This window comes from Macaca thibetana, chromosome 2, assembly GCF_024542745.1.
Source record: "Macaca thibetana thibetana isolate TM-01 chromosome 2, ASM2454274v1, whole genome shotgun sequence".
Taxonomy (NCBI): domain Eukaryota; kingdom Metazoa; phylum Chordata; class Mammalia; order Primates; family Cercopithecidae; genus Macaca; species Macaca thibetana.
This window is the reverse complement of record NC_065579.1, coordinates 152516006-152530881: the sequence shown is the minus strand read 5'-3', so window position 1 is coordinate 152530881 and position 14876 is coordinate 152516006. Positions and strand designations below refer to the sequence as shown.

Below are 14876 nucleotides of genomic sequence, written 5' to 3'. Positions count from 1 at the left end.
AGTAGGGGGTGGTCTTGTGGGACTAAGCCTTCCACCTGTGGGGTCTGGTGCAATTTCCAGGTAAATAGCATCAGAATTGAGTTAAATTATAGGACATTCAGTTGGTGTCTGCTGAAGAATTCCTTTTTGTGTGGGGAAAACACACACACACTTGGTGTCTGAAGTATTGAATGGCATGTGAGAATAGGAAAAAACAGTTTTGTTTTCCTTTACAAGTGGTCTTCTCTCTTACTGGCTTATTTAAACTACTCACTCCAGCCCACCTTATGTCCAAATGAGGTCAGTGCTAGGAATGAAGATTGAAGAACAGGCACATCAGGGCTGCTGAGGAAATGCCATCAGTAGGCAGAGCTATCTGAGAGATGCTTTAGGCAGCCTGAGAGTGGACAAGCAAATGTCCTCATTTCAGCCACCTTCCATGTGGCTCCCTAGCCTCCCTAAGCATCATTTTCAGGCTAATGTCCTCTGACCCTGTGATGGGAGAACGGCATGGAGGAGAGAACCTGGAAGAACCTTTGACCTGGCACTTGAAGCTGATCTGCTTCAAGTCCTGGTCCCTAATCCACTCCATTCCACTGCTTGTCTGTCCCCTCTCACCTTCCTCAGGACAGCAGCAGCGGGCGGGACAGCAGGGACAGCGGATGTAGCAGCAGCAATACTGAGGACAGCACTGGCACCAGCACACTCCAATCAGCAGCAGGAGGAGGAGGGCTCCCAGGATGATGAAGATCACGGTCAGCCAGTCTGCAGGGGAGAAGCCAAGAAGGGGCTGAACTAAACATTCACGGGGAATACTTCCAGCTCTGATGTCCTAGAGGTCTCATAAACAGAGCTCTTGACCTACAGGTTAAAGTTCAGCAATATGTCGGCAAAAAATTAAAAGTTTAGCTTTGATAAGGGAACTTCAGAGGTTGATAATCCAATGACAAGAACTTAGGCTTGTTTATTTCTGTTTTTTTCCTGTGAGTAAAAGTGTTACGGCAGTGAGGTAGACTGAATAGAAAGCTCCAGTAGCACTTACGCAGGACGATGAGCTTTACTTCCTTATCGGGGTCTCCTGATGTGTCCCCTGGAGCCTCAATGGTGCAGTAATACACTCCATGGTCCCACCACATCACTTCATTAATCACAAGATCTGCTCCTACACAGTAAGGAGGGAGAAAGTGCCAGTGTCAGAGGAGAGAGCACTGGTGTCTAACCTGTGACAGCCTCAAGACCTGGGCAGCATGGCGAGACCTTGTATTTACAAAAAATAATAATAATAAATTATCCAGGCATGGTGGCATGTACCTATAGTCCCAGCTTCTCTGGAGACCAAAGGGGGAGGATCGCTTGAGCCCAGGAAGTTGAAGCTGCAGTGAGCTATGAATGTGCTAATACACTCCAGCCTGAGCAACACAGTGAGACCCGATCTCAAAAAAAGTTAAACATAAAATACTGTTTAAGTTGCCAGTATATGGGGCTTTTACTTCCTCACAATCAGACCTAATCCCAACTGGTACAGTGGAAATGATTATTTAGCTGCATTTCAGATGAGGAAAATCAAGACTCAAAGGAACTGGCCTAATAACATACAGACAATGCTCATCAGAGGTAGGTTCAAACCCACATCTCTCTAGTACTCGTACCCACCAAGCTTTCCTGTCTTCTCTAAATTGGGTAGAAAAACTCCAGATTCTAGGTCCCTTGTCAGCCTAAAATGAGCAGTTATCTCTGGATCCTGAAGGACAGGTATGAGATGAACTTGAATAAAGATAAAATGCCAGTATTTTAAGAGTAAATGTAACTCAAGAAGAGCTTCAGTTCTTGTGGGCACGCAGTGTTGTATACCTACATTAGGATAGATGAAGGGTTTATATATATATATATTTGCTGTACATTCATTTTTGTTTTTTTAAATTTTAAGGTCAGGGATGTATGTGCAGGTTTGTTACACAGGTAAATGTGAGCCATGGTGGTTTGCTGCACAGATCATCCCATCACCTAGGTATTAAGCCCAGCATCCAACAGCTGTTCTTCCTGATGCTCTCCCCTCTACACCCCCGAACCCTCCAACAGGCCGCAGTGTGTATCGTTCCCCCCATGTGTCCAGGCATTCTCATCATCCAGCTTCCACTTATAGGATCATCAGGGTGGACAGACAACCTACAGAACGGGGGAAAATTTTTGCAATCTATCCATCTGACAAATGTCTAATATCCAGCATCTACAAGGAACTTAAAATGAATGGTTAATATTTATGTTCAAGTTTAGCAAAGTCAATAAATATTCACTAAAGCCCTTTTGTGGGTCCAGCACTATATCAGGCACCAAGGAGATATAAAGAGAAACGAAACCCTTTTCTGTCCTGAAAGGGTTTAAAATCCAGTCAAAGGCATCAGGGCAGCCTCTGTGTGAAGTGCAGTGGCAGTTCCAGTTCCCCCACCCACAGTAAGCACCAGCGCCACGGAACCTTAGCGTTACAGACTTGCTCCTGCTAAGTTGGTTGTAATATCTGCAATTCTTTATTATCTGTTTGTCAAGAAATGTTTATTGAGGAAATGAAACAAAAATGCAAGGTCACGCATCAGTGGACCTAACTTTAGGACTTCTGTTTCCTTCTCTTTCTACGTCAATACCTACAATTTTTTCCTACCCACTATTTTCCAAACCCACTACCTTTCCCAGAAATAAGCTTACCCTAGACTTGGAAAAATGGTGAAAGTGCTTTTAAAAAATTCCCCCTCGGGGCATGATGTGTATTGTAAATCTGCTCTAATTTTTATTGGAGACATAAAGAGTATTTGAGGGATGTCAGAGTAAGAAGGGTGTTCAGATATGTTAATGTTTTAAAGGATCTAAGGACTGATTTGACAGGGTCATCTCAAATGATGCAAGCATAGGCAACAAAGTGTCAGAACACAAGGACTCCAGAAGTCCCAACAAGCCTGGAGACAGAAATAAAAACAGAGGGGAATACTAACGTATTCCTGTGGGAGTAAGAACGAAGCAGGGTTTGAGCCAAAGGTGGCTGGGAATGGAAGTAGTGGAAGGTATTTACCTTCATGTTTTTAGAAAAAAAAATAAGAGCAGGGACTAGCTACTATGGGGATTTCCATCCTTCAGAAACTGTACAAGTAATTTTCTAATTAAAGAGGCTTGAAACTTTGAGGTCAGAGAAGAACAAATTCTGCTGGCTTTGGAAAAGGCAGAACCACCTTGGATCTTTAGAGATGCCCCTGGAGACTAGAAAAGAAGGACAGATGTACCCTAAAGCTGAGGGCTGGCTTGGGGAAATCAGAGGCCGAATTTAAAAAAAAAAAAAAAAAAAAAAAAAAAAAAAAAGGTCAGACTTAAGTGTTACAGACAAAACTGAAAGCAATTATTAAACTGGTTCCCGTTAAGTGACCTCCCTTTAAACAGTCAGAATATTCACTGATTCCTTGATATTGTAGCTATGGCCACCATGAGTGGCCCACTGGGTATATTCTTCCCTTTTTCCCCTTTTAACAAACAAATATTTATTTAACACAGCACATAAAGCCCATTGAAATAGGCTCTGAATTCTGTGCTGATCTATGGCAGCGACTGTGGATTACACAATAGAAATATGAGGAGCTAAGCCATTTATCCAAAAGTATACGGAGTGATAACTAATGCTTACTGCCCACTTCCTGTTTGCTAAATGCTTTATACATATTACCTTACTCCCCACAAATCTCTATGATCTAGGTACTATGGCAAGTCCCATTTTATAGAAATTGAGGCTGAAAAATTGTAGATGCTTGCCCAGGTTCACATACCCTGTAAATGCAGAATTGGGATGCACACTTGCACCTGACTCCAGGGCTCTCACCACTACTCCCTGCCCAGGGCACAGAGAATAGACAGGCTTTGGACACAGCTCTCATGTATCACGCTAGATATTCACTTTGGAGTAGGGAGGAAGACACCACGATGCCCATCGTTCAGATGAAGAAACAGAGGCCAAATAAAATAACTGATCAGGTCGGGTGCGGTGGCTCATGCCTATAATCCCAGCACTTTGGGAGGCTGAGGCAGGCGGATCATGAGGTCAGGAGATCGAGACCATCCTGGCTAACATAGTGAAACCCCGTCTCTACTAAAAATACAAAAAAATTAGCCGGGTGTAGCGGCAGGCACCTGTAGTCCCAGCTGTTGGGGAGGCTGAGGCAGCAGAATGGCATGAACCCGGGAGGCGGAGCTTGCAGTGAGCCGAGATCGCACCACTGCACTCCAGCCAGGGTGACATAGCAAGACTCTGTCTCAAAAAAAAAAGATAATAACTGATTACTGGTCACTAAGCTAATGAGAGGAAGCACTAGGACTCTCACTGCGGCATTTTAGTCCAAGCCCAGTGTTCTTTCCTCTATCAGTGGAGGACAGTGGTCTCAAGGTGGTCATCTGCTCAGAGCCCCCTATTTCCTTCCATATGAACAACAGGAATAGCCAGAGGGAAACTCAGTGACCTGGGGTTTCAGTAGGCCCCGAGAGCAATTTGTGGAATGAATCAAAGAAATCTGATCCACATCTTAGCCCTGAATCTCAGGAAAGCAAAGGAAACCACTCACCCCTAGACTTTTAGCCAAAGCTATAGATAGCAACAGAACAACCTCTGGTCCAGAGACTAACTTCCAGGGAAGTAACTTCAGCTGGTGCAGCACATTCTATGAAGCTGGCACTTTCCTCAAACAATGACAGCGACCAAGTAGACCAACAGGCAGCAGAAAGAAATGGGAAATCCCATGCTGACTCAGCCTGCAGGGCCTGGTGTCTGCACCTCCCCCCACCCCCAGTTCCCCTGACACCTCCCCCGCACTCACGGTTCTGGATGGTGATCTTGCGCTGCCGGTAATCTACCCCCAGCACAGGCTCATTCTGCCCCCGCCGCTGGGCCACGATGCGAACTTCCCGCTGGTTGTCGTTGCAGTCGTTGGATGGGTCCTGGCCCAGGGATAAAGCTGCCTGGTATGCTGAGGAGAGAGGGCACACTAGAGTCACACAGCTATAGGGGTTTCCCACAACGAAAGGTTCCTTTCCTGCTCCAGGTGTGAGACACAGTGAAGTGTCTCAATTTTTCCCAAGACTATGCATCCCTTGGGACTCTTGTTAATCATGAAGATCCTGATTCTGCAGGTCTAGAGTGGTATCTGAGATTCTCATTTCTAATATGCTCCCTGGTGATATCAGGCACCACATTTTGAGCAGCCAGACTCCTGACCCCCTAACAGGCCATGATTTCATGCCGGCTGTATCCCCCACCTCCTATTCCAACTTCCTTTGTCTCATTTTCAAAGTCACCCCAGCCTCCTTCTGCTCCCATGGAATTCATCTACCTGCCCTTAAAACATAAAGTCGCATGCCTGTAGTCCCAGCTACTCAGAAGGCTGAGGCAGAAGAGTCACTTGAACCTCGGAGGCAGAGGTTGCGATGAGCTGAGATCACGCCATTGCACTCCAGCCTGGGCAACGAGAGTGAAACTCCATCTCAAAAAAAAAAAAAAAAAAAATATATATATATATATATATATATATATATATATATCCCGAGAGCTGTTAAATCTGCCCCTGGCAAATGCCTGCTTCCCTAGCCTCTCCTCCCTGGCCATTTAACCCAGGCATTTTAAGAGTAACCCCCAGGAAACAACGCCTCAATTTAGAGAGGAGTCTTTTGGGGACAATGGCAGGATCAGTGGGTGGCTCAGACAGCTCTTGAGGTTCTGCTCACATCATATTGTGAGACATTAGCTCGAGAGCTCAAAAAGTAAAAGTTAGGGTCCTCGCAGAAGGACTTGAAGCACCATGTCACCACCATGTCCTGGATCTGGGCAGAGGTGGTGTAGTCATTAGTAAAGACTAATGCCTCCCTCTGCCTTTCTTCCTATGAACAGGGTGTCTACTTCTATTCTCAAAATCTCCAAACAATTAATTGTCTTGGTGCTGACAGTGGGGTGTTCTGGGTTCCTTTGTTCTTTGAGAGAAGGCAGAAATGGGCAACTAGGAAAGAGCTCTGATCCAGACAGCACAACCCACATGCCTGGGGGCAGCTGTTACTGAAAGGCAGGACTGGCCAACCCTAAGGGGGAGTTGTGTAGCACTAAGAGACTTCCCACAGTTAAAGGGCTGCCTGTGGGGCACTGGAGGGCTTAGTCAGCAGAGGAATGACCATCTCCCCAAAGGCGGACTGAGGAAGGGAATATAGCAAGAAGCAAGAGGCTCCTAGTCATTTGCGCTGAGTGTAGAGTCTTCTTGCCGGCATTGTAAGGTGGTGGGGGTGACGGGAGGCGGGCCTGCATTGTCAGCTCAGCACGCTGGCATGGAACCAGGAATGAACAGGGAGGCAGGACTTTTGCCTAATGTCTGAGTTTCTTTAAATTTTTTTGAGAACAAAGCAGGACAAAAATTGTAAAATAAACTAGTATGTGACCTTGAATATATTATTTCATCTACCTGGACTCCGTTTGTTTATCTATAAACAGAGGAACTGCATTAGGTGATCTTTGTGGCTTCTCCTCACTACCAAGATTTGTAATCCTAACTAATCCCTCAGCCGTAACCACAGTATGTCACAGAGGTGTCTGGACCCCACACATGGCCAAGGGGGTAAGGATACTCACACGCTGAGTAGTAGTCAAAGATAGGGTCCTTGCAGAAGGACTTGAAGCGCCATGTCACCACCACGTCCTGGAGCTGGGCAGAGGTGGTGTAGTCACATTTGAGGATGACAGAGGCAAACAGGGTGACATAGCGTTCTGTGTGCTGGACCGTCACAAGCAAGGACAGGCACCCTAAAGCCAAGAGCAGGAGACAATGCTGAAGGTGACCTACATCTGCTCACGGGTAAGAAAAACAATGCGAATGAGTAAAATATACTGCCTGCCGTCCTGCCTTACGCTGGCTAGGAGCTCACAGACAGAGTCTGGGCCCTTACTCACCTGGGCAGGCAATGGCTGGGGTGGGGTGGAGAACGCACTCAGCCACCTCAGAGGGGCATAGGAAGAAAGGAGTGAGGAAAACTCCCAGGAATTTACAGTGCATTAACAGTGATGACATATCCAACAATATAAGAATTGTATCAAAATAAAGCCACATTTGTACTGAAGTGACACTGCTAATATATTTTTTTCCCTCACATCACGTCTCTTCTTAAAATGGTTTCCCATTTCCTAAGGATAAAGTTCAAGCTCCCTAACCAGGCCTACGAAGCCCGTTAGCTCAGCCTACTGCCCTTCTCGTCTGCCCTATGTCCCTTCACGTCTCATCTCCCACTCGAGGGGTCAGCCATTCTGAACTCGCTTCAGTCTTTCCCATGCTAAGACCATTCTCTTCTCCAAGTGCAGCTCTCTCATCCTGGAACAGTCTTCCACATCACCTGCCACTGCTCCACTCTCTTCCCTGGGCTAATTAAGATTCGTGCCTTGGGTCCTCAGCTGAACAGGGATTCTACTTCTGTCTACCCCGTAGACAGGGTTCTGTGTCTGGAACCGTACCTCCTCCAGCAGCCCTCCTGTCTGCAAGTCTGGGAGAGGGACCTCCCTCTGTTTTTTCTAAGTGCCTCATCCTACCCCTAGGCAGCACTTTTCATGCTTCTTGTTGATGGCCTGCTCACTGTGGGCTCAGAGAAAAACGCAGTTGGCCTTCTCTAAGTCATTGCTCAAATACCAGCGCCCAGTACTGTGCCTGTCACCTACTTGGCACCCAACAAATGTTTGTTGAATAAATGATGGAATAAATGACTAAGAATATATTAACCAGTGGAAATTTGGCAGTACAGGCAGTCAGCATAAACACAGAGCAAATAAAACAGTCAGATTGTGACAAACTGCATCAAGAAAGACTTGAGGAAATTAAGAGGAGATTTTTCCTTTTAAAAAATGTCCTCTCCCTACCCTCCAAACCTACAGGCATACTTAAAGCTCCAGGTGTGCCTTGATGAAGGATTAGGTAGCACCAAAATGTCAGGTGGGCCTTTGGCACAGTCAGGGGTCCAGACATAACCAGCACCTTGGAACATTCCTATGTTAGTTTGGTTTCTAGGCCACGTTATAAAGGGATTCTCTTGTGGGAGGTTTAGTGTGGAGCAGTAGTACTCAAACTCGAGTATGCATCACCAGAGGGCTTGTGACAGCCCAGATCACTGAGCCCTATGCTAGGAGTTTCCAGTTCCGTAGGACTTGGCTGAGGCCCAGAGACAAATTTTTTTCTTTTTTTTTTTTTTTTTTTTTTTGAGATGGAGTCTCACCCTGTCACCCAGGCTGGAGTGTAATAGCACAATCTCGGCTCACTGCAACCTCCACCTCTCAGATTCATAGGATTCTCCTGCCTCCGCCTCCCAAGTAGCTGGGATCACAGGTGCCTACCACCATGCCTGGCTAATTTTGGTATTTTTAGTAGATGCAGGGTTTCACCGTGTTGGCCAGGCTAGGCTCAAACTCTTGACCTCAAATGATCCACCCACCTCAGCCTTCCAAAGTGCTGGGAATACAGGCATGAGCCACTGCGCCCGGCCTGAGCCACTGCACCTGGCTTCTTTTTTTCATTCTTTTTTTTTTTTTTTTTTTTTTGAGATACAGTCTTCCTCTGTTGCCCAGACTGGAGTGCAGTGGCACAATCATGGCTCACTGCAACCTTGACCTCCTGGGTTCAAGTGATCCTCCGGTCTCAGCCTCCCAAGTAGCTGAGACTACAGGCATGCACAACTATGCCTGACTAACTTTTTAAATTTTTAGTAGAGATGAAGTCTTGCTATGCTGCCCAGGATGGTCTTGATCTCCTAACCTCAAGCAATCCTCCAGCCTCAGCCTCCCAGAGTCTGGGGTTATAGGCGTGAGCCACTGCATCCAGCAATGGATGTAAATTTCTAACTAATTTCCAGGAGATACTGATGCTACTGCTCTGAGGGCCATACTCTGAGAACCATTGGTGTAGACTTGATTTAAAACACACACACACACACACACACACACACACACACACACACGCTTTAGATTCAGATACAGCTGGGTTGAAATCAAACTTTAGTACTTACTTGAATTTTGGACAAGTTATTAATGCTCTCTGAGCTGGTTTCTCAGCCCTGAATGGAGATGATGATAGTGCTAGCCTCATCAGGTCCTTGCAAGAATGAGATAATCCACTGTCCTTGGCATGAAGCCTTGCACATACACTGCCACGTTAGTGTTAGTATGTGGGTCTCTTCCCCTTTTCCCTTTATTATGAGGGCCAAGGAGAAAGAGGTTGGAGTTGGGGTTTTCTCCAAAAGAGTTTTCAAGTGGAGCCACCTTCATTTTGACCAAGGTACTCCCACAAACAAAACAAATGTAGTCATTATCTTACGGAGCAGCTAGGTGGGCCTGTCTTGAAGGCTAGAGTCACAGGATTCTTGGGTCCTGCCCGACCTACTGGTCACAGCCCTTATAAGACTTTCCTCTTAAACTTCCGATAGGCACCTGCATCTGGGTTCCTCACATCCATAGACAAGACAGCAGAATGCTGTTCAGGACAGGCACTCACAGAAATGACCTGATGACAGACAGCAGAATGATGTTCAGGACAGGCACTCACAGAAATGACCTGACAACCTGTCTCCAGGACTGGGCTGTGATGCAGATGCCCCAAGGCAGTTGTGCTGGATAGAGGCTCTGCAGCAATGCAGGCGAGAGCTGTGGGCAGGAAGCCTTCATGAAAGGAAAAGATTTAACCTAGGCTCCAAGAAGCAGGTAGGACTAAGATTATGCATGAGAAGCAGGAAGAAGGCAGAGAAACTCATTGTTTCTGTAAGCAAGAAAGGAGGGAACAAAGAGCCTTATTAGGAAGGGGCAGTTACTTGGGCAACCTGGGGGAAACCAATCTAGCTGTGTCTCCAGCTTTATGGAAGACAGAGAAGATAAATAATGTGGGGCAAGTGGTGGTGAGTGGGAGATGGAGCAACGGAGTGAAGTCTAAATCACAATCCAGTGTCAATTTCTTGTCCATGGATCATCACTGAAGTCTTTTCTGAAGAACAGTAATAGGGTGAAAGTGGTGTTTTTAGGAAGATAGATGACTTCCTCACTCAACTGTAAATGAAAAAAATAACATTTTTAAAATAAACCTTGAGTATTTTTGGGAAAAACAGCTGCTGTCTCCATAAGCTGTAGATTCCCAGAAATCAGGTCAATCAGAATGGAAGGGCCAGTGATCAGCATCTCAAGCCTAACATGGATTCTTAATCTAATTTTTGGTTCTTGTTCTTTCTCTCTGACTACCCCTTTGTGTTTTTTTGTTTCTTTGTTTTCTTCCAGAACTGACCTGAAATAGACCTTGGAGATCTCACCAACCACAGTTTTATCTGGACAGTAGAAACAGCCACAGATAAGATTTTCTCAATGAATAGGTTGCCATTGTCAACACTGACTTATTTTGTTCCATAACACACGTACCAATGAGAAGGGAGAGGAAAACACTGATTTTTGGTCTAAATAAAATCTTAGGTTCAACAGTATCTTCAAATATATTCTTTTACATACTAAATGTGATACCTGGGAGAAGATTAGCTATGCTCACTTCCTGTACAACAAATCTGAGGCTTAGAAATTTAAGTGACTTGTCTGTGGTCATTCGTTTTCTAAGGGGGTCAGAGTCAACGTTCTGTCCCTGAGCAGTGCTCTTGCCTCGCAGGTTGGCTATTCTTTAAATAAAAGATAATTGGTATTCACAAGTTTGCAAATAATTTGAGCTGGGGCCAGGCTATGGGAGTAATAATTAAAATATAACTGGTGCAGTCACTCTGACACAGTGAAATAAAGAACTTGTAGGCTCTTTATTTGGCTGAATGTAATTTGATATAAATAGCAATTTATTCAACACTCCAGTCAACATCACTTGTATAGAGGTAGAGCATTTGGGAGCAGGGAGGCCAGGTTTGCTGGGGGTCAGAAAAGGGAGTTTGGTTAGAGTCAGAAATTGCTGTGGGGTAGCTTTGAAGATTGCAGAATCTGACACCCTCGAGGACGGGAAATGGGGAGAAAGGTGATCACTCAGCTCCCCTTCCATGAATGCTCTTATTGTGGACAAACCACAGTTGGGGTGACACAACTCACCTTTACCAGCGTCAGCACTGACTTAGCTGCTTGGGTTTTCTTTTATCTTCTCTTCTATTTCATCCCTGTGTGAATGTCAAGCTTTGAAATCTGCCAGGTTCAGCAAGTTCTGGCCATCTTGAGGTCATTCACACTCCCTCCAAGGGTCTGCCAGCCCCACAGCATCCTGCACAGACCTCACACCTCCACCCCCTGCCCTGTCTCTCTCTCTCTGTCTCACACACACACACACACACACACACACACACACACACACACGAAGAGTCCCAGGAGAAGAATTACTGAACAACCCAGCAAACTCTTCTCCCATCTTCTCAGTTGTTGCTTCTGGCCCTTAGCATCTATTATGCACCGGGTGATACACATTCTTAGTCTCTAATTCTCACAAACCCCCTCAGCTGGGCAACAGCCCTGCTCATATAGGTGGGCAGAAGTTCAGAGTATAAGCCACACCCCCACATGCCCAACATCACATACCTAAAAAGTGTCAGCGTCAGGATTTGAGCTTGGGCCTTGCTAACACCAAATCCCAATTTTTCCCAAGCAGGCAAGCTTGATCTTCCAAAGTAGAAGTCAGGCGCCAGGCTCTTAAAAAGCAGTCGGATTTTTCAGATTGGGAAGGAAAGAGGCAGTAGCAGGACAGTCCATCTAAAAGGCAAAAATCTCCCCACTTTCTTTTCCTATATCCTCTAACTTCTCTGTAAACCTAACCACACTGGGCATGCACAGAACTAAGCAGGTGGAGTTTTCAAGAAAGGACCCAAAGCAGCAGAATCAGGCTGAAAATGTGAACAGGATCAAAAAGAGAAATGCCCTGATTATAGTCATCCTGGTTGCAACTTTGCTCTTTCAGGCTTACTACAAGTTTTCAAATTCTTAATTTTTTTTCTATTCTTAAATTTCCTTTATCCTGTGGCATTTTCTCCTCCCCAGTTCATTGACTCCTAATTTCTTAGCTGCCTCTATCATTTTCTCTTAAAAACGTTAATTCTAGAGCCTGACTCCCTGAGTTCAGATTCTGTCTCCAATCCCTAACAGCTAAATGGTAATGTGATATAAACAGCAGTTTATTAAACATTCTAGTCAACATTAGTTGCTGGGGGTCAGAAAAGGCAATTTGGTTAGAGTCAGAAGTTGATCTACCAAGTCATTTCCAAACTATTGTTTTCCTTTGTATGCAAACCTGAGATGACAGTAATACCTGCCTCATAGGGTTGTGGTGAGCATAAAAAATGTCCCCCATTTAGCAAAGAGTCTGGCACATAGTAGACATTCAATAAACCTAAGCCATCATTTGTATCATTTGTACTTATCTTGACTAGTTCAGGAGTTCCAGATCCACTGAGACCAGCATGTAAAAGCATTTGAAAAAATGATACAAATGTAAACTATCATGATTGTCTTCTCTTTGCCAAATGAGTTGGTGCCTCAAAAGCTTCAAAAGTTTCATAGCTTTGTACCCTGGTGGACACATTCACAACTTGCCCCGTTCTGTGAAAGAAGGGAAGGAGACCTGTCACATGGGTTGAAAGGAAACTTCAAATGAGGTATCAGAGCTCATGGGAAGGAGAGAAGGGGAAGGGGATTCTCTGATTCCCGCCATCAGGTACTTTCCAAGGCCAGGCTGCTGTGCTGAGTGGGGACTACCATCCTACACTAAAACAGAAGGAAACATACCAACGAGGGCAGAGTATCTTTACAACTAAATGTCATCTGTTCCTAAATATATGCACATCTTTGCACATTTTTTATTCCTCATTTCCTGTGTAGTATTAGACTGGGCAAGAAGTTGTTTTAGTTTCTAGAAGATACTCACACAGTATAGGAATATAGGTATATATTTTTAAATATTTTTAAAATTAAAAACTGTTTTGAAGGACTAGATGGCACTTCCCCTCCTTTCCCATGAACGGGCCTGTTTGGAAGGGATGGTAGGCAGGAGGGTAAACGCAGGTCTTTGCCGGCAAGGGGCAGTGGCCTGGGACTGACACAAATTGATTCCTGAGTGTTTTTCAGGTATACAAGCACACTGACTCCATGTGGCAGGTTAACAAAATGCACACAGGTTCAATACTATCAGAGTTTATGTCTGAGCAGGCTATCTCACCAAGCATATTTACCATCAGTCCTTGTTACGTTTCCTCAGATAACAGTGCAAATATGAGAGGAATCAAGGAGAAGAGGGACTAGCTATGAACAAGAAGGAGCAAGACAAGAAGTGACTGGCTATGGACAAGAAGAGACAAAGACAAGAAGGAGTGGTCACGAACAAGAAGGAAAGGATAGGGAGAGCTGAGAGAGAAGGAGACCAGGAAAGCAGATGGGTGGGGAGAGGAATGATGTCTAGGTACTGTGTGTTTACCCAAGGTCTGGCATGCAACACTCACCAAGGCAGCCTCCCCTGAGAAGGAAAGTGTTGTGTGCTGAGCACTTACTATGTTGTTTGACACGGTATTGGGTGTTTTATTATACATTATCTCATTTAACCTTTGCAAGAAACTGATGAGATAAGCTGTACTTTATCTCAATTTCATTGATGAGGAAAATTCTGAGAGATTAAGCAATCTGCTTAAGGCCACACAGCTAGAAAGTAGCAAAGCTGGATTTAAGCTTAGACCTCCACCTCGCTACCATGTCTTCTGGATAAGTTTTCTAAATGGTTGAGATATAACCCTTTGAGGAATATTCACACACTTAAGGGACATTCACAAATTTATTTTAATCATTTTGTACCAAAGCCCTTCTTTTCTTTTCTGTTCATTAATACAAAATAAATAAGTGAGAAAATTCAAACAGTGGAGGGGGTATCAAGTAAAACGTTCCTCCTTGCTCACCATGAATTCCACTTTCCAGAGATACTGCTATTGACAATTTGGTCTACATCCTTTCACATCTTTTCCTATATTGTTTTTTTTTTTTTTAAAGTAATCATATTATGTACATTGACTTGTGACTTTTTCTTCAAACTAATGATATATTGTATACCATACACAAAAAATATATATATATATTTACTAACTGCATGTACATTTTACTCCATCATTGAGCCACTTTTATTTACACATTTTCCTAATTATGGACATTTAGGTTGTTTCTGACTTTTCAGTATTATAAGCAATGCTGACATGAATTACTGAAATGAATATGTTTATATAAGTATGTCTTCACATGTGTTCTTTTATTCTAGTAGAATATATTTCTCAAAGTGAGCTAAAGGGAATAAGCCTTTTCTATTCGAATAGACACTTCAGGAAAGAAATGCATATTCCCATAAATAGCAAGTGATAGTCCCATGTTTCACCACAACCTATTCAAAAGGGGAAAATATCAATCTCTAAATTTTTTTTTGATAAACTACTAAGTGAAATAAATAGCCACTCAGGTGGTTTGAACTTAACATCCCTTTGGTTACCAGGGGGAGAGGCCAAGACCTGGTTAAGGGCAGATGCTTGGGGTTTCCAAAGTCATTCACCCAGGTTAGTGACTCATGTCTCCACACACTAATCTCAGAGCACATGCAAATTTAGGCATGACCAGAACACACACATTCATTCATTTATTGAGTATCCACTCTGAGCCAACATTAGTAGCAAATAAGAGATACAGACCCCTGCACTCTTGGAACTTGTGCTCCTGGTAGGAGAGTCAATGATAAACAAGTAAACACACAGACAAAGTAGTTCCTGTCATGGATGAGTTTTATAGCATTGATCAGAAACTATGAGAGCACTGAATATTACATCTTACTCCTGTACAATAAGGGACTAAAACAGACACATGTATCCAAATGCTCCTG

At 44.3% G+C, this 14876-nt stretch overlaps 2 protein-coding genes across 2 annotated transcripts in view; one reads left to right on the top strand and one right to left on the bottom strand.

Moving 5' to 3' along the window:
• FAM162A (family with sequence similarity 162 member A) overlaps positions 1 to 14876 on the top strand; it is a 569879-nt gene that overhangs the window by 163423 nt on the left and 391580 nt on the right. The window lies entirely within an intron of this gene.
• Positions 1 to 14876, bottom strand: part of ILDR1 (immunoglobulin like domain containing receptor 1) — a 35327-nt gene that overhangs the window by 12787 nt on the left and 7664 nt on the right. Inside the window, exons 2-5 of the mRNA XM_050781873.1 lie at positions 6617 to 6787; positions 4824 to 4973; positions 1022 to 1141; positions 598 to 744 (exon numbers count right to left, since the gene is read on the bottom strand). Of these exons, the coding sequence (XP_050637830.1) occupies positions 598 to 744; positions 1022 to 1141; positions 4824 to 4973; positions 6617 to 6787 (588 nt within the window). The remainder of the gene's footprint in view (positions 1 to 597; positions 745 to 1021; positions 1142 to 4823; positions 4974 to 6616; positions 6788 to 14876) is intronic.